This window comes from Anas acuta, unplaced genomic scaffold (assembly GCF_963932015.1).
Source record: "Anas acuta unplaced genomic scaffold, bAnaAcu1.1 SCAFFOLD_363, whole genome shotgun sequence".
NCBI lineage: Eukaryota > Metazoa > Chordata > Aves > Anseriformes > Anatidae > Anas > Anas acuta.
The window spans coordinates 10859-29739 of record NW_027076279.1 but is presented as its reverse complement, the minus strand read 5'-3'; the positions used below and the strand labels follow the sequence as shown (position 1 = coordinate 29739).

General features: G+C 65.1%; 2 protein-coding genes across 2 annotated transcripts; one reads left to right on the top strand and one right to left on the bottom strand.

Annotated features, from left to right (window-relative positions):
- Positions 1-1160: 1160 nt before the first annotated feature.
- Positions 1161-9036, top strand: LOC137849240 (MAP/microtubule affinity-regulating kinase 4-like). The gene is made up of 5 exons (XM_068668777.1): positions 1161-1399; positions 2961-3064; positions 3140-3412; positions 6002-6046; positions 8007-9036. Exons 1-5 carry the CDS (start codon positions 1307-1309, stop codon positions 8338-8340), a joined length of 849 nt encoding a protein of 282 aa, XP_068524878.1. The 5' UTR covers positions 1161-1306; the 3' UTR covers positions 8341-9036.
- A 122-nt stretch (positions 9037-9158) lies between these two features.
- Positions 9159-17798, bottom strand: CKM (creatine kinase, M-type). The gene is made up of 8 exons (XM_068668776.1): positions 17666-17798; positions 15400-15601; positions 14546-14700; positions 13786-13918; positions 12975-13146; positions 11870-11993; positions 10546-10735; positions 9159-9450 (listed from the first exon to the last, which is right to left on the bottom strand). Exons 2-8 carry the CDS (start codon positions 15590-15592, stop codon positions 9272-9274), a joined length of 1146 nt encoding a protein of 381 aa, XP_068524877.1. The 5' UTR covers positions 15593-15601; positions 17666-17798; the 3' UTR covers positions 9159-9271.
- Between the last annotated feature and the right edge of the window lie 1083 nt (positions 17799-18881).

The following is an 18881-nucleotide window of genomic DNA, read 5'->3' as shown; positions in this document are numbered from 1 at the left end:
CTGCTAGGTGGTGGGGGTAGAGGGGGTGGGGGTGGGGATGGGAAGGGGTATGGGGTTGGGGTTTGGGGGGGTTTTGGGGGGAAGGGGGGGGGGGGGTTGGGGGGGTTGGGGGTGGAGGGGGGGCACCGGGGGGGGGCACAACAGCCCCCTCCTAGGGGGTGGGGGTAGAGGGGGTGGGGGGTGGGATTGGAAGGGGTATGGGGTTGGGGGTTTTGGGGGGTTTGGGGGGAAAGGGGAGGGGGTGGGGGGGTTTGGGGGGTTGGGGGTGGAGGGGGGGCACCGGGGGGGGGCACAACAGCCCCCTCCTAGGGGGTGGGGGTAGAGGGGGTGGGGGGTGGGGATGGGAAGGGGGTATGGGGTTTGGGTGGAAGGGGAAGGGGTGGGGGGGGGTTGGGGGGTTTTGGGGGGAAGGGGAGGGGGTGGGGGGGGTTGGGGGGTTGGGGGGAAGGGGAGGGGGTGGGGGGGTTTTGGGGGGGTTGAGGGGAGGGGAGGGGGTTTTGGGGTTGTAAGGGAGGATGGGCTTTGTGGTTTTGGGGTGGAGGGGAGGGGGGGCAGCGTGGTTTTGGGGTGTGGGGAAGGGTTGGCTTAGTGGTTTTGGGGTTGTAGGGAAAGGGGGCAGTGAGGTTTTGGGGTATAGCAAAGGGTGGGCATCACAGTTTTGGGGTGCAGGGCAGGGTGGGCTCCATGCTTATGGGGTGGGCACCCAGCCCCTTTAATGTGGGGTGCAGGGCAGGTTGGGCGTCACGGTTTTGGGGTGCAGGGCAGGGTGAGCATCACATTTTGGGGTTTTGGGGTATAGAGAAGGGTGAGCATCAAGGTTTTGGGGTGCGGGGCAGAGAGGGCACCACAGTTTTGGGGTGTAGGGCAGGGTGAGTGAGCATCATGCTTATGGGGTGCAGGGCAGGGTGGGCACCACGATTTTGGGGTGCAGGGCAGGGTGGGCATCACATTTTGGGGTGCAGGGTGGGGTGGGCATCACATTTTGGGATTTAGGGCAGGGTGGGCATCACATTTTGGGGTTTAGGGCAGGGTGGGCATCACATTTTGGGGTGCAGGTCAGGTTGGGCCCCCCCTACCTCCCCACATCCCCACGAGGGGCTTTTCCCACCCCCTCCCAAGCACCCTCATCCTATGGGGCGCCCCCCCCCCCTAATTTCCCCTACTTTTTGGGGTCCCCGCAGGCGGCCCCTCTCCGGTGCCGGCGCACCCCAAACGCAGCCCCACAAGCGCGGGCGAGGGGGAGCTGAAGGACGAGCGGCTGCCGGGCCGCAAGGCCAGTTGCAGCGTGGGGGGGGGCGGCCGAGGGATGCCCCCCCCCTCCAGCCCCATGGTCAGCAGCGCCAACAACCCCAATAAGGCCGAAATCCCCGAAAGGCACAAGGACGGCGCCGGCAACGCGGTGGGCAAGGGGGGGGGGGCAAAAAAAAGGGGGGGGTATGGGGGGGGTACAGGGGTGAGGGGGGGGGTTTAGGGGTGAGGCGGGGGGGGTACAGGGGTGAGGGGTGCCTGGGGGGTGTAAAGGGGTGGGGAGAGTTTGTGGGGTGGAGGGGGTTTGGGGAGGGGGCTGGCCGGGTGTTGTGGGGGGGGGGGCATATGTGGGGTCAGGGTTAAGGGGGGGCACCCCAAGGGCCACCAGGTTGGGGGGGCACCCATGGGGCTCAGGGACCAGGGGGGGCACCCATGGGGCTCAGGGATAAGGGGGGGGCACCCCAAGGACCAATAAATCGGGGGGGGCACCCCAAGGACCAATATTTTGGGGGGGGGCACCCCAAGGGCTTGGTGCTGAGGACAGGGGGCACCCATGGGTACCAACAGCCCAGGATTTGGGGAGGGGGGGGGACACACCCATGGGGCTCAGCCACCGGGCTGGGGGGGGCCCCAGCACCCCTAGACCAGGGTGGGGTCACTTATAGGGCTCAAGGATCAGGGTGGGGGCACCCCAAGGACCATTATTTCGGGGGGGGCACCCCAAGGGCTTGGTGCTGAGGACAGGGGGCACCCATGGGTACCAGGATCAGGAGGGAGGGACACCCATGGGGCTCAGCCACTGGGTTGGGGGGGCCCCCAGCACCCCTAGACCAGGGTGGGGGCACCTATAGGGTTCAAGGATCAGGGTGGGGGCACCCCAAGGACCGATATTTTGGGGGGGGCACCCCAAGGGCTTGGTGCTGAGGACAGGGGGCACCCATGGGTACCAACAGCGCAGGATCAGGGGACCCATGGGGCTCAGATACCGGGCTGGGGGGGGGCCCAGCACCCCTAGACCAGGGTGGGGGCACCCATGGGGCTCAGGACCCATAGTGGGGCACCCCCAGCACCAATAAATCGGGGGGGGGGCACCCCCAGGACCAAAAAATGAGGGTGGGGGCACCCCAAGGGCTCGGTGCCGAGGATAGGGGGTACCCATGGGTACCAGGATTTGGGGGGGGGGGGACACCCATGGGGCTCAGCCACCAGGCTGGGGGGGGCCCTCAACACCTCTAGACCAGGGTGGGGGCACCCCAAGGACCAATAAATCGGGTGGGGGCACCCCAAGGACTAATAAATCGGGGGGGGGCACCCCAAGGACCAATAAATCAGGGTCCAAGTGCTCGGTGCCGAGGACAGGGGACACCCATGGGTACCAGGATTTGGGGGGGGGGGGACACCCATGGGGCTCAGCCACCGGGTTGGGGGGGGGCCCCCAGCACCTCTAGACCAGGGTGGGGGCACCCCAAGGACTAATAAATCGGGGGGGGGCACCCCAAGGACTAATAAATCGGGGGGGGGCACCCCAAGGACCAATAAATCAGGGTCCAAGTGCTTGGTGCCGAGGATAGGGGGCACCCATGGGTACCAGGATTTGGGGGGGGGGGGACACCCATGGGGCTCAGCCACCGGGCTGGGGGGGCCCCCAGCCCCCCAAACCCGGGCTGGGGGGGGGGCAGGGGGGTCTGAGCGTGCGGGGGGGTGCCGTGCAGAACACCATCCCCTCCAGCGTGATGGCGCGCAGGAACACCTACGTCTGCACCGAGCGCCCGGGCACCGAGCGCCACTCGCTGCTGCAGAACGGCAAGGAGAACAGGTACAGCACCGGGGGGGGGGGTCTCTAAAAAACCCCCCCCCACCCCATAACGCTCTTCTTTTACCCCCCCCCCAGCTCCGTCACCGGCCGCGTGCCCCCCGCCTCCCCCTCCAGCCACAGCATCGCCGCCGGCTCGGCCGAGCGCGCCCGCCTGGCGCGGGGCACCACGGTGCGCAGCACCTTCCACGGCGGCCAGCTCCGGGATCGGCGTGCCGGGGGGGGCGGGGGGGGGTCCAACGGGGCCCCCCCTTCCCCGACTTTACCCCCCGAAGCCTCCCCCTTGCCCCAAAGCCGCTCCAGGGCCACCTCCAACCTCTTCAGCAAGCTGACCTCCAAGCTGAGCCGCAGGTAGGGACCCCCCCACCCCGTGCCGGTGCCCCCCCACCGACCCCCCCCCCCACCGTTTTTTTTTTTTTGTGTCCCCCCCCCCTCGCCGCGCGGCTGCTCAACGCCTCCTCTCTCTTTTAGGGTCACTCTTGACCCCTCTAAGCGGCAGAGCTCTAATAGGTGCGTGTCGGGCACCCCCACGCCGCCAGGAGCCAAAATCAGTAAGTGCCCGGGGGTGGCCCCGGGGGTCACCCGGGACAAAGATGCACGGCCCAGTGCCACCAGTGACTGGCCCAGTGCCACCAGTATCCTGGTGCCCATCCCGGTGCCAACAGCATCCAGTACCCGTTGGGGTGCCACCAGTATCCCAGTGCCCGTCCCGGTGCCACCAGTATCCTGGTGCTCATCTCGGTGCCACCAGCATCCCAATGCCCATTGGGTTGCCACCATCACCCATCCCAGTGCCACCAGCATCCTGGTGCCCATCCCAGTGCCACCAGTGCCAATTCCGGTGCCACCAGTATCCCAATACCCATCCCGGTGCCACCAGTGACTGTCCCGGTGCCACCGGTATCCCAATGCCCATCCCAGTGCCCATCGCAGTGCCACCAGTATCCCGGTGCCCATCCCGGTGCCACCAGTATCCCAATGACCACCCCGGTGCCACCAGTGCCCGTCCCGGTGCCACCGGTATCCCAATGCCCGTCCCGGTGCCACCAGCATCCTGGTGCCCATCCCAGTTCCACTAGGGCCCGTCCCAGTGCCACCAGTGACCGTCCCGGTGCCACCAGTATCCCAATGCCCATTGGGGTGCCACCAGGGCCCGTCCCGGTGCCACCAGCATCCCGGTGACCATCCCGGTGCCACCAGTGACCGTCCTAGTGCCACCAGTATCCCAATGCCCACCCCGGTGCCACCAGGGTCTGTCCCAGTGCCACCAGTGCCCATCCCGGGGCCACCAGCATCCCGGTGCCCATCCCAGTGCCACCAGTGACTGTCCCGGTGCCACCAGTATCCCGGTGCCCATCCCAGTGCCACCAGTATCCCAGTACCCATTGGGGTGCCACCAGTGCCCGTCCCGGGGCCACCAGTATCCTGGTGCCCATCCCAGTGCCACCAGTGACCATCCTGGTGCCACCGGTATCCCAATGCCCATCCCAGTGCCCATCACGGTGCCACCAGTATCCCGGTGCCCGTCCCGGTGCCACCAGCATCCCAGTACCCTTTGGGGTGCCATCAGGGCCCGTCCCGGTGCCACCAGCATCCTGGTGCCCATCCCGGTGCCAACAGCATCCCAGTACCAATTGGGGTGCCACCAGGGCCCATCCCAGTACCACCAGCATCCCAGTGCCCCTCCCGGTGCCAGCAGTGGCTGTCCCGGTGCCACCAGTATCCTGATGCCCCCTCCCAGTGCCACCAGTGCTCCTCCCGGTGCCACCAGCATCCTAGTGCCCGTCCCAGTGCCTCCAGCATCCTGGTGCCCATTGGGGTGCCACCAGGGCCCATCCCAGTGCCACCAGTGCCCATCCCGGTGCCCATTGGGGTGCCACCAGTGCCCATCCCAGTGCTCCCAGTATCCTGGTACCCATCCCAGTGCCACCAGTGCCAATCCCAGTGCCACCAGCATCCCACAGTGCCCATTTGGGTACCAGCAGTGTCTGTCCCAGTACCACCAGTGCCCATTGGGGTGCCAGTAGTGCCCATCCCAGTGCCACCAGTGCCTTCCCAGTGCCTCCAACATCCCTGTGCCCATTGGGGTGCCAGTAGTGCCCATCCCAGTGCCACCAGTGCCAATCCCAGTGCCCATTTTGGGGCCAGTACTGGTTCCAATGCCCCTTTAGGTGCCCATCCCAGTGCCACCAGTGCCCTACTGGTGCCATCAGCACCCATCCCAGTGCCACCAGTGTCCCAGTACCTGTCCCAGTGCCACCAGTACTGGTCCCAGTGCCACCAGTACCCTCTTGCTTCGCTCCTGTCCCTTCTCTCTCTCTGCCTCTCGCCCTTTGCTGTCGCTGGGGGGGCCGGGGGGGGGGGTCACAGCGGTGCCCCCCACCCAAGGGACTGGGGGGGGGGCAGCACCCAGGTGTGGTGCCCAGTTTGGGGGGGGGGGGGGGGCACCCCCTAAAAGGGGTGCGGGTCTGGGGGGTGCCCCCCCCACATCGGGCATGTCCTTGGGGGGGGGGCTGCCCTTCAAATTTGGGGGCGGGGGGGGGGGCAAAATGGGTCTGGGGGGGGGTGAGACTTGCATAGGGGATGGTGCCCCCCCCCCAAAAATAATAGGTATCCCCCCCAAAAAATAGGCATGCCCCCCCCTGAGGGGGGTGGTCTCCCCCCAGTTTGCGGTGGTGCCCCCCCCCAAATGGATGTGATGCTGGGGGGGGGTGTCCTGTGTGCCCCCCCCCCAAAAATAAATAAATTGGGTGTAGTTTTGGGGGAGGTGAACCCCTAAAATGGGGGGGTGGGGGGGGGCAGGGTCCCGAAAACAGGGATAAGGGTGCCCAAAATGGGTGGGGGTGGCAGGCAGTGCCCCCCCCCCCACACCCAAAATTTGGGGGGGGGGGGGGCATAGGGCACAGCCCCCCCCCCCTTAACACCCCCTTCCCCACCCAGGGTCGCAGACGAACCTGAGAGAATCGGGGGATCTGCGCTCACAAGGTGGGTGCTGCCCCCCCCCGGGGAGGGGGGGGGGGTTGGAGCCCCCCCCCCACCCCCCCCAAAGCTCCATGCCCCCCCCCCCCAGCCCCCTGCCACCCCGTGAGGTCCCAGCCCCACCCCAAAGTGTCCTGGGCCCCCTTTTTACCCCCCATGACCCCCCCCCTTATTGTCCCTAATGCCACCTTAGGGCCCCCCCCCGATGCCCCATACACCCTTTAGAGCCCCCATACCCACCCCAAGCCCCCCAAAACCCCCAATTATACCCCAAAAACCCTCCCCAGTGCCCCATAAGCCCCCTTGCACCCCCTTTTACAGCCCCCCTACCCATCCCAAATCCTCTCCAGTGCCCCATAACCCCCCCAAAACCCTCTATTATACCCCCCATACCCACCCCAAACCCTCCCCAGTGCCCCATAGCCCCCCAGTACCCCCCTTTTAGAGCCCCCATACCCACCCCTATATCCCCCCAAGCCCTCCCCATAGCCCCCCTGCACCCCCTTTTACAGCCCCCATACCCCCCAAACCCTCTCTCTAGCCCCCCAGTACCCCCCATATCCACCCCAAACCCTCTCTAGTGCCCCACAGCCCCCCAGTACCCCCCTTTAAAGCCCCCAAACCCTCTCTAGCGTCCCATAGCCCCCCAGTACTCCCCATTATACCCCCCATACCCCCCCAAACCCTCCCGAGAGCCCCATAGCCCCCTGAACCCCCATTTACAGCCCCCATACCCCCCCCAAACCCTCTCCAGTGCCCCATAGCCCCCCAGTATCCCCCATTATACCCCCCATACCCCCCCAAACCCTCTCCAGTGCCCCATAGCCCCCCAGTATCCCCCATTATACCCCCCATACCCCCCCAAACCCTCCCCAGTGCCCCATACCCCCCCCTTTACAACCCCCTTACCCCCCCCAAACCTTCTCCAGTGCCCCATAGCCCCCCAGTACTCCCCTTTAGAGCCCCCATACCCACCCCTATATCCCCCCAAGCCCTCCCCAATGCCCCATACCCCCCCAAACCCTCCACTAGTGCCCTGCAGCCCCCCAAAACCCCCCATTATAGCCCCCACCCCCCCCAAACACTCCCCAGTGCCCCACAGCCCCCCAAAACCCCCCATTATACCCCCCATACCCCCCCTTTACAACCCCTCATACCCCCCCCAAACTCTCTCCAGTGCCCCACAGCCCCCCAGTACTCCCCTTTTATAGCCCCCATACCCACCCTTATATCCCCCCAAGCCCTCCCCAGTGCCCCATAGCCCCCCAGTACCCCCTTTTATAGCCCCCATAACCCCCCAAACCCTCTACTAGTGCCCTCCAGCCCCCCAATACCCCCAATTATACCCCCCATACCCACCCCAAACCCTCCTGAGTGCCCCATAACTCCCCTGCACCCCCCTTTAAAGCCCCCAAACCCTCTCTAGCGCCCCATAGCCCCCCAGTACCCCCCATTATGCCCCCCATACCCACCCCAAACCCTCCCCAGTGCCCCATATCCCCCATTTACAACCCCCCTACCCCCCCAAACCCTCTCCAGTGCCCCGTAGCCCCCAGTACCCCCCTTTAGAGCCCCCATACCCACCCCTATATCCCCCCAAGCCCTCCCCAATGCCCCATAGTCCCCCCTTTACAGCCCCCAAACCCTCTCCAGTGTCCTGCAGCCCCCCAGTACCCCCATTATACCCCCCATACCCACCCCAAACCCTCTCTAGCGCCCCATAGCCCCCCAGTATCCCCCATTATACCCCTCATACCCACCCCAAACCCTCCTGAGTGCCCCATACCCCCCCCTTTAAAGCCCCCAAACCCTCTCTAGCGCCCCATAGCCCCCCAGTACTCCCCATTATACCCCCCATACCCCCCCCAAACCCTCCCGAGAGCCCCATACCCCCCCTTTACACCCCCCAACCCCCCCCCAGATACCCAAAACCCCCCCTTAACCCCTTCCTTCCCCCCCCCCCCAGTTGCCATCTACCTTGGGATCAAAAGGAAGCCCAACCCCGGCTGCTCCGATGTCCCTGGCATGTGAGGGTGACGAGCGCCCGGCCCCCCGAGGCGGTGATGGCGGCGTTGACCCAGGCCACCCTCTCGGCCGGTTGCCGGGCTCGCCAGCCCCAACCCTTCCTCCTCTCTTGCACCCACGACCGGGGGCCCAGCGAGCTCTTCTGCCACTTCGAGGCCGAGGTTTGCCGGCTCCAACGCCTCGGCGTCCACGGCGTCCTCTTCCGACGCCTGGCCGGCACCGCCGGGGCTTTCCGAGCCACCCTAGCCCGCGTGGCCGGCCAGCTGCAGCTCTAAGGGACCCCCCCCTTTTCCCTCTCATCCCCCCCCCCCTTTTACTCCGAGCCCCCCCTCCCCAGCTTTCTTTTTGGGGTGTGGGGGGACGCGGCCGCCGCCCTACATCGGCCACCCCAAATCTCATCCTGGTTGGAGCCGGGAGCTGGAGATGTGGGGGTGGTTTTTTTTTTTGTTTTTTGTTTTTTTTTTGGGGGGTGGGGGGGCACCAAGACCCCCCCCGCACACACCCCACCCCCAGGGGTTGTGTCGGCGCTGGAGCCCCCTCCCCGCATCCAGCCCCCCACCCTCCCCAAGGAGGCTTTGGGTGCAGCACCCGGGAGCTGGGACCCCCCCGACAAGGAACTGGGACCCCCCCGACAAGGGACTGGGACCCCCCCAAAGGGATGGTTCGGCACTGGGACATCCCCTTTACCCCCCCCCCCAAAAAAAATTCTGGGGGCTGTGTCACTGCCAGCATCCCCTTGGGGCCATCAGCATCCTCAGCTTTGGGGACGCGGGCTCCGGGGTCACCGCTGCCCCTGGGGGGTGTCCCCATACCCCCCCTTTCCCCCCCCCCCCCCAGCCCTGTACAGCCCTGTAAATAAGGTCTGGGGTCCCAGCGCCGCCCCCTGTCCCCCCCCCTCCAACCCTGGCACATTTTTAAGTTATTCCTGCCCCGGTTTGTACCCCGGCCCCAATAAACATAGGAGACCCGTGGCTGTCTTGCCTGGCACCCGTCGCACCCAGACCCCCCCAGGTGGCACGGGGGGTGTGGGCGATGTCCCCAGAGATTTGGGTGCCCCCCCCCCCAAAAAAAAGGAGCACCCCGGACACCTGGGTGCAGAACTGGGGGCCAGCGGCGTTTTTATTGCAGCTGCGCCGGTGGGAACCGGGTAAAAGGGTTGGGGGGTCGTAAATGGGGTAAGGGGTGTGGGGGGGGTGGGGGGGGGCCCTATTTTTGGGCCGGGATCATGTCGTCGATGGACTGGTTCTGCTCCAGCTTCTTCTCCATCTCCACCATGAGCTTGACGCCGTCCACCACCATCTGCACCTGCTCCACCTCCGAAAATCCCAAGCGGTCGGCGTTGGAGATGTCGAAAACGGCGCCCACGGCCGCCGTGTCCACGCCGCCTGGGGGTGGCCAAATTTGGGGGGGGGGTTCAGCCCTCACAGCCCCCCCCCCATCCTCGTGTCCCAACGCCCCTGTCCCCATTCCACCCGGTCCTGGACCCCGCAGCCCTGTGTCCCTTGGGATTGAGCCCCGTGTCCCTGTGTCCCCATATCCCCATGGCCATGTGTCCCTAAATCCCCCATATCCCCATGTGCCCCATGTCCCTGTGTCCCTAAATCCCCACGTCCCTGTACCTCCATGTGCCTTGTGTCCCCAAATCCCAATGTCCCTGCGCCCATGTGCCCCATGTCCCTTTGTCCCTAAATCCCCACGTCCCCATGTCCCTACATCCCCATATCCCTATGTCTGTGCCCCATGTCCCTAAATCCCCCAGTCCCTCTACCCATGTGTCCCCATGTCCCTGCACCCCAATATCCCTGTGCCTGTGTGCCCCATGTCCCAGAGTCCTTAAATCTTCACATCCCTGTACCCACCCACATGTGCCTCATGTCCCTAAATCTGTGTCCCTACATCCCCATATCACTATATTTATGTGCCCTGTGTCCCTAAAACCCCATATCCCTGTGCCCACCTGTGCCTCATGTCCCTAAATCCCCATGTCCTTGTGTCCCTAAAACCCCATATCCCTGTGCCCATGTGCCCCATGTCCCCATGTTCCTAAATCCCCAAGTCCCTGTGCCCATCTGTCCCATGTCCCTACACCCCCATATCCCTATATCTATGTGCCCCATGTCCCTTTTTCCCTAAATCCCCATGTCCCTGTACCCACGCGTCCCATGTCCCTATACCCATGGGTGCCCGATGTCTCTGTGTCCCCACACCCCCCATCCCTGTGCCCACGTGCCCCATGTCCCTAAATCTCCATATCCCTGTTCCCTCATACCCACATCCCTATACCCACGTGTGTCCCTACAACCCCACACCCCTGCGCCCCATGCCCTTACCCCTTCATATCCCCACCCCCTGACACCCCCTTGTCCCCATACCCAAACCCTTTACCCCCAGCCCCAATACCACGCATCCAAGCACCCCACGCCCCCTTCCCCTTAATCCCACGCCCCCAACCCCATATCCCCCGTGCCCCCCATCCCGACCTGTGCCGCGCTTCTGGAGGCGGAGGCGCTTGAGCACCTCCTCGAATTTGGGGTGCTGGCTGAGTTTGGGCAGGCGGACGTGGACGCCGCCGCGCAGCCCCGTGCCCAGGTTGGAGGGGCAGGTCAGGATGTAGCCCAGGTGCTCGGTCCACATGAAGGGGTGCCCGGCCTTCTTGAAGATCTCCTCGATCTGTAGGGGACGGGGGCGGGGGGGGGACACGGCACGGGGTCATGGACACCCCCCCCCAGCTCCCCATATCCCTAAATCCCCAAATCCCCAAATCCCCAAATCCCCAAATCCTGTCCCCTATAACCCCCAAAGCCCTAATCCCCATGTCCCTCCCCCAGTGCCCATATCCCCCCTGTCCCCCGATGCCCCAGTCCCGATGTCCCCCCAATGCCCCAATCTCCATGTCCCCCAAATCCCAATCCTCATTTCCCCATTTCCCCCCAATCCCCATTGTCCTCCTATGCCCTAGTTCCCAAATCCCCCATGCCCTAATCCCTGTGTCCCCCATGTCTCCCCATGCCCTAATCCTCGTGATCCCTGTGCCCTAATCCCCTTATCTCCCATGTCCCTCCATGCCCTAATCTGTGTCCCCATGCCCTAATCCCCACATCCCCCATATCCCCACACCCTAATCCCTGTTTCCCCTGTCCTAATCCCCATGTCCCCCACATCCTAATCCCTGTGCCCCCCATGTCCTCCCAAACCCTAATCCCATATCCCCATGTCCCCCAATGCCCTAATCCCCACACCCCACATATCCCCATGCCCTAATCCCTGTCTTCCCTGTCCTAATCCCCACACCCCCCATATCCCCATGCCCTAATTCCTGTTTTCCCTGCCCTAATCCCCACATCCCCCATATCCTAATCCCTGTGTCCCCCATGCCCTAATCCCCACATCCCCCATATCCCCACACCCTAATCCCTGTTTCCCCTGTCCTAATCCCCATGTCCCCCATACCCTAATCCCTGTGCCCCCCATGTCCTCCCAAACCCTAATCCCGTATCCCCATGTCCCCCATATCCCAATCCCCATTTCCCCCAAACCCCCCCAAACCCTAATCCCCACATCCCCCATACCCTAATCCCTGTTCCACCCATGTCCTCCCAAACCCTAATCCCATAGCCCCATGTCCCCATATCCCAATCCCCATTTCCCCCATACCCCCCCCCAAGCCCTAATCCCCACGCCCCCAGCCCCCAACACATCACCCCCACGGGCCTGCTCCCACCTCCCCGAGACCTCCCACCCCCCCCACATCCCCCCCACATCCCCCCCACGTCCCCCCACGACCCCCCCCAGCCCCTTCCCCACCTTCTTGAGGCCGACGCAGAAGCGCCTGAAGACCTCCTTCATGTTGCCCCCCTTCTCCATGGAGATGACGCGGAGGTGGTCCTCCTCGTTCACCCACACCAGGAAGGTCTTGTTGTCATTGTGCCTGCGGGGGGGGGGGCACCCTCAGCACCCCCCACACCTTCGGGTGCCCCCTGCACCCCCAAAACACCCCCAGCCCCACACTCACCCCCCTACATTTGGGGACACCCCAAACTTTGGGCTCCCATTTCACCCCCATAGCAGGGATGGGGGGTGGGTTTGGGGGGTGCCCCCACCCCATGTGCCCCCCCCCCACGCCCTGCACCCCCAAAACACCCTCAGCCCCACACCCACCCCCCTACATTTGGGAACACCCCAAATTTTGGGCTCCCATTTCACCCCTTTAGCAGGGATGGGGGGTGGGTTTGGGGGGGTTCCCCACCCCACGTGGCCCCCCCCACCCCATGTGGCCCCCCCACTCCCTGCACCCCCAAAACACCCCCAGCCCCACACCCACCCCCCTACATTTGGGAACACCCCAAATTTTGGGCTCCCATTTCACCCCTTTAGCAGGGACAAGGGGTGGGTTTCGGGGGTGCCCCCACCCCATGTGCCCCCCCCCCACGCCCTGCACCCCCAAAACACCCTCAGCCCCACACCCACCCCCCTACATTTGGGAACACCCCAAACTTTGGGCTCCCATTTCATCCCCTTAGCAGGGACGGGGGGTGGGTTTGGGGGTGCCCCCACCCCATGTGCCCCCCCCACACCCCATGTGGCCCCCCCACTCCCTGCACCCCCAAAACACCCCCAGCCCCACACCCACCCCCCTACATTTGGGAACACCCCAAATTTTGGGCTCCCATTTCACCCCTTTAGCAGGGACAAGGGGTGGGTTTCGGGGGTGCCCCCACCCCATGTGCCCCCCCCCCACGCCCTGCACCCCCAAAACACCCTCAGCCCCACACCCACCCCCCTACATTTGGGAACACCCCAAACTTTGGGCTCCCATTTCATCCCCTTAGCAGGGACGGGGGGTGGGTTTGGGGGTGCCCCCACCCCATGTGGCCCCCCCCACCCCATGTGTCCCCCCCCGGGTGCCCACCAGATGCCGCGGGCGTCGGGCCAGTCGCGGGCCATGCCGGAGGCCAGCAGCAGGGGCGAGACGGGCTTGTCGAAGAGGAAGTGGTCGTCGATCAGCTGCTGCTGCTCCTGCTCCGTCATGGCCTTCAGCGGGTAGTATTTCCCCTTGAACTCCCCCTCCAGGCTGTTCAGGGCTGAGGGGGCGTGGTCAGGACACGCCCAGGCCACGCCCACCCCGCCACGCCCATGCCACGCCCGGCCACGCCTGCCCCCACGTGCAGAAGCCACGCCCACAGCTCGGAGGCCACGCCCCCGAGCCCGCAAGCCACGCCCCCGAACACGTGTGACCGCAGCTGTAAGCCACGCCCATATTCATAAGCCACGCCCACATGCATAATGACCACGCCCCCTTTCATGCAAGCCACGCCCCGTGGCTCTCCCTGCCATGCCCACACCCAGAGGCCACGCCCACACCCAGAGGCCACGCCCACACCCAGAGGCCACGCCCCCAAGCCAGCAGTCAACACGTGCCTGCAAGCCACGCCCACAGGCAGAAGCCACGCCCCTTGCCTTAAAGCCACGCCCCCCAACAACCACGCCTGCAAACCCCAACACCGAGACCACGCCCCCAGAGGCCACGCCCACACCCCATAGGCCACGCCCACCCCATAGGCCACGCCCCCACTCTGACCTCCCCTCCTACCCCAGCCCTCCCATCTGACCACGCCCCATTTCATAGACCACGCCCCTTTCCATCTGACCACGCCCCCCTCCGACAGGCCACGCCCCTCCCAACAGGCCACGCCCCCCTCCGGCAGGCCACGCCCCCTCACCGGTGACGGACAGCTTCTCGATGGCGCGCCGCTCCCCCCGGCTGCAGTGGGGGGGCAGGGAGTACCCCTTGATGCTGCGTCCGGTGCGCACGCGGCTGCTCAGCACGTATTTGGGGTCCAGGTCCTCGCCCCCCTGCACGCAGCACCCGTCTGAGTGACCCCTCCCCGATCCCCAAATCCCCCCCATGCCCCTAAATCCCCCCCCATGTCCACAAATCCTCCCCCAACCCCCAAATCCCCTCCAACCCACCCCCCGTATCCCCAAACCCTCCCCTGATCCCCAAATTCCCCTCATGCCCCTAAATCCCCCCCCATGTCCACAAATCCTCCCCCAATTTCCCCAAATCCTCCCCATGTCTCCAACCCCTCCCAATCCCCAAATCCTCCCCCCCATCCCCAAATCCCCCCCCCATGTCCCCAAACCCCCTCGATCCCCCAATCCCCCCCCCCAAACCCTAAATCCTCCCCCATGTCCCCAAATTCTCCCCCATGTCCCCAAATCCCTCCCCCGATCCCCAAATCCCCCCCCATGTCCCCAAATCCCCCCCACGTCCCCAAACCCTCCCCCAATCCCCAAATTCCCCCCACATCCCAACCCCCCAATCCCCAAATCCCCATATCCCCAAACACCCCCATATCCCCAAATCCCCCCCATACCCCCACCCCATATCACCTCCCCACCCAAACCCCATTGCTCCCCACCCCCCACGCCCCCCCCACATCCCCCCCCCACCCCAAATACGCCCCCCCCCGGCAGCACCTTGAGGTTCTCGTGGTTGAGGTCGGTGCGGTGCTTGTCGGTGGGTTTGTAGCCGCCGTGGCGGTCCTGGATGACGGGGTCAAAGAGCTCCTTGAACACCTCGTAGGACTCCTCGTCCCCGGCCACGCAGCCCACCGTCATGATGAAGGGGTGTCCTGTGGGGTGGGGGGGGTCAGTGGCACGCGGCGAGGGGGACAATGGCACAGGGACAATGGCACTGGGGCACTGGGAATGGCATGGGGACAATGGCACTGGGGGACCAGGGACAATGGCACTGGGGACAATGGCACTGGGGCACTGGGGATGGTATGGGGATAATGGTACAAGGACAATGGCACTGGGGCACCAGGGATGGCACGGGGACAATGGCAATGGGGACAATGGCACCATCGACAGTGGCACTGGGGCACTGGGAATGGCACGGGGATAATGGCACCAGGGACAATGGCACTGGGGGACCAGGGATGGCATGGGGACGGTGGCACTGGGGAACTGGGGATGGCTCGGAGACAATGGCACTGGGGACAATGGCACTGGGGATGACACTGGGGACAATGGCACCAGGGACAATGGCACTGGGGCACTGGGGATGGCATGGGGACAATTGACTGGGGCACGGGGGACAGTTGACTGGGGAACTGGAGATGGCACTGGGGTCAATGGACCAGGGCACTGGGGCACCAGTGATGGAACTGGGCTGGAGACAACGAAGCAGGGCACCGGGGACAATGGCACTTGGGGACAGTGGCACTGGGGCACCAGTGATGGAACTGGGCTGGGGTCAAGGAACCAGGGCACTGGGGACAATGGTACTTGGGGACAGTGGCACTTGGGGACACCGGGGCCGCGCGCACCGGGGTTGTCGACGCCGGTCTGGATGACGTCGTCCAGCGTGAAGCCGCTGGGGGTCTCCTTGTCGCGCAGGCGCTGGTAGAGGGCGGGGGTCAGCACCTTGGCCATGTGGTTGTTGTGCTTGGAGAGGTCGGGGAACTCCTCCTCGGCCGAGAACTTCAGCTTGTGCTTGTTGTGGGTGTTGCTGAACGGCATGGCGGCGGGCTGCGGGACATGGCGTGACACGGGGTGACATGGTGTGATATGGTGTGACATGGGGTGACACGGCATGTGGGGGTGACACGGCGTGAGATGGGGTGACTCGGCGTGACACGGCATGACATGGGGTGATATGGTGTGATGTAGCGTGACATGGCGTGACATGGAGTGATATGGTGTGACATGGCATGACACGGCGTGACATGGGGTGACATGGCGTGACACGGGGTGAGGGGGGTGACATGGGGTGACACAGCATGTGGGGGTGACAGCGTGACATGGCGTGACATGGGGTGACATGGTGTGACATGGCGTGACATGGCGTGACATGGGCTGACACGGCATGACATGGAGTGGGGGGGGGTGACATGGGGTGACACGGCATGTGGGGGTGACACGGCGTGAGTTGGGGTGACACGGTGTGACATGGCGTGACATGGAGTGATATGGTGTGACATGGCATGACACAGCATGACATGGTGTGACAGGGCATGACATGGTGTGATATGGGGTGACAGAGCATGAGGGGGGTGACACGGCATGACATGGTGTGATGTGATGTGACATGGCATGACATGGCATGTGGGGGTGACACGGTGTGACATGGCATGACATGGCATGTGGGGGGGGTGACACAGTGTGACATGGGGTGACGTGGTGTGACACGGCGTGACATGGCACGATATGGTGTGAGGGGGATGACAGTGTGACGTGGTGTGACATAGCATGACATGAGGTGACATGGTGTGACAGGGGACACAGCATGACAGGGGACATGGTGTGACATGGTGTGACATGGCGTGACATGGCATGAGAGGGGGTGACATGGTGTGACATGGCATGACATGATGTGACATGGGATATGGTGTGACATGGGACACTATGACACGGGACATGGCATGACACAGAGTGACACGGGGCATGGTTTGACATGGGACACGGCGTGACAGGGTGACATGGGACACAGCATGACATGGGACATGGCGTGACACAGGGTGGTTCGACATGGGTGACAGGCGGCATGGCACGACACAGAGCATGGGGTGACACAGGGCATGTCGTGACATGGGGCATGTCATGACATGGGACACAGAGCAGGATGTGGCACAGCCACCAGTACAGCCCTGGCTCCGGGCATGGCACAACATTGGGCACAGCATGACATGGGGCATATCGTGACATGGGGCATATCGTGACACGGGGCATATCGTGACATGGGGCACAGGACAGGGTATGGCAGGGCCACCAGGACAGCCTGGGCACAGCAGTTATGGGGACACGTCGTGACACGGGGCATGTCATGTCATGACACAGGGCATGTCACGATAGGGGGCACATCGTCACACAGGGAGGGTCACAGCCACCAGGACAGCCTGGGCACTGCAGTCGGGGGGCGTGTCGCGACACGGGACATGTCGCAACATGGGGTATGTCGCGACATGGGGCACATCACGACATGGGGCATGTCGCGACACGGGGCACGTCGCAACCACCCAATCAGCCCAGGAACAGGGGCTGGGCACATGGGGGTGGGACACGGAGGGGGGGGGGCGTGGCCACGATATGGGCGTGGTCCCCAGGGGGAGGGGCCACGGTGGGCGGGGCTCTTGTGGGCGGGGCTATGGGGAGGGGGCGTGGCCGGGCCAGATTTGGCCGGGGCTGCGCGGGGGCTTTTTATAGCCCGGGGCTGGGGGGGGGGGGGGGCAACAACGGGGCACCGGGGGGGGGGGGGGGAAAAGGTCCCGGTCCCGGGGTCGGTCCCGGGGGGTTCCCAGCGGGGGGGGGCTCACCTGGGGGGGTTCCCACCGAGGGGGGGGTTTCCACCGGGGGGGGGTCTCACCCGGTTCCCGTTAACCGGGGGGGGTCCGGTTGGCACCGGGGGGGGGTCCCACGGGGGGGGGGGTTCCCAACGAGGGGGGGGTCTCACCGCAGGGGGGGGGTCTCACCCGGTTCCCGTTAACCCAGGGGGGGTCCGGTTGGCACCGGGGGGGGGGGGGTCCCACCGGGGGGGTCCGGTGCTGCCGGGACCGGGGGGTGGGGGGGGGCGTGGGGGGGGGGCTCGGGGCTTACCTGGGGGGCGCGGAGCGGAGCGGGCGGAGCGGCACCGGCGGGGGCTGGCGGCGAGCACCGGGGCCGCCCCCGGCCTTTATCGCCCCCGGGCCCCCCCCGGGCCCGCCCCCGCCCCGCCCGGCCACGGGGGGCCCGAGGGCACCGAGGGGGGACCGGGGGGGGGGGACCGAACCGGGGGGGACCGGGGGGGCTCAGAGCAGGGCAGGGGAATTGGGGGGGGGGTCACCGGGACCGAGACCAGGGATATGGGGGGGGGGGCACCGGGACCGGGACCGGGCTGGGTCCGGTGGAACCGAGGGGGGGCCGGGCGCTGCCGGGAGCGGGGAGACCCCTCTGGGACCCCCCCCCCCGGGATCCGCCCCCGGTGTCGGGTGGTCGCTGGGCTCCGGGCCCGGCACCTGCCGGCCCCGGTATGCGCGGCCCGGCCCCGGTGCACGGCCTGCGGGGGCACGGGGCACGCTTGCACACCCGCCCCCCCGGTTGCACGCTGCACAGTGCACGGTTGCACACCAAATATTTGCACGGTTGCACGGTTGCACGGGGCACACCCCGTGGGTGCACGCTGCACGGTTGCACACCACGCACTTGCACGGTGCATGGTGCAAAGTGCACGTTTGCACGCTGCATGGTTGCACACCCCATGGTTGCACGGTGCACATTGCACGGTTGCACACCATGCAGTTGCATGGTGCATGGGTACACGCTGCACAGTGCATGTTTGCACACTACCTGGTTGCACACCACACGGTTGCACGGTGCACAGTGCACGGTTGCACACCACATGGTTGCACGGTGCATGGGTGCACGGTGAACATTTGCACACCGCATGGTTGCACACCACATGGTTGCACGGTGCACAGTGCACATTTGCACACCGCATGGTTGCACAGTGCATGGTTGCACAGTGCACGGTGCACGTTTGCACACCACATGGTTGCATGGTGCACATTGCACAGTTGCACACCACACAGTTGCACAGTGCACAATCACAGTCCATGGTTGCACGGTGCACGTTTGCACACTACACAACTCCCAGTGCATGGCTGCTCAGCACACAGCCACACCATGCACATCGCACACTTGCACACCACACAGTCACACTGTCCACAATTGCATGGTGCACACCACATGTTTGCACACTACACGGTTGCATGGTGCACAGTTGCTCAGCATACAGCTGCAGGGTGCACGATGCATGGTTGCACACCATAGTTGT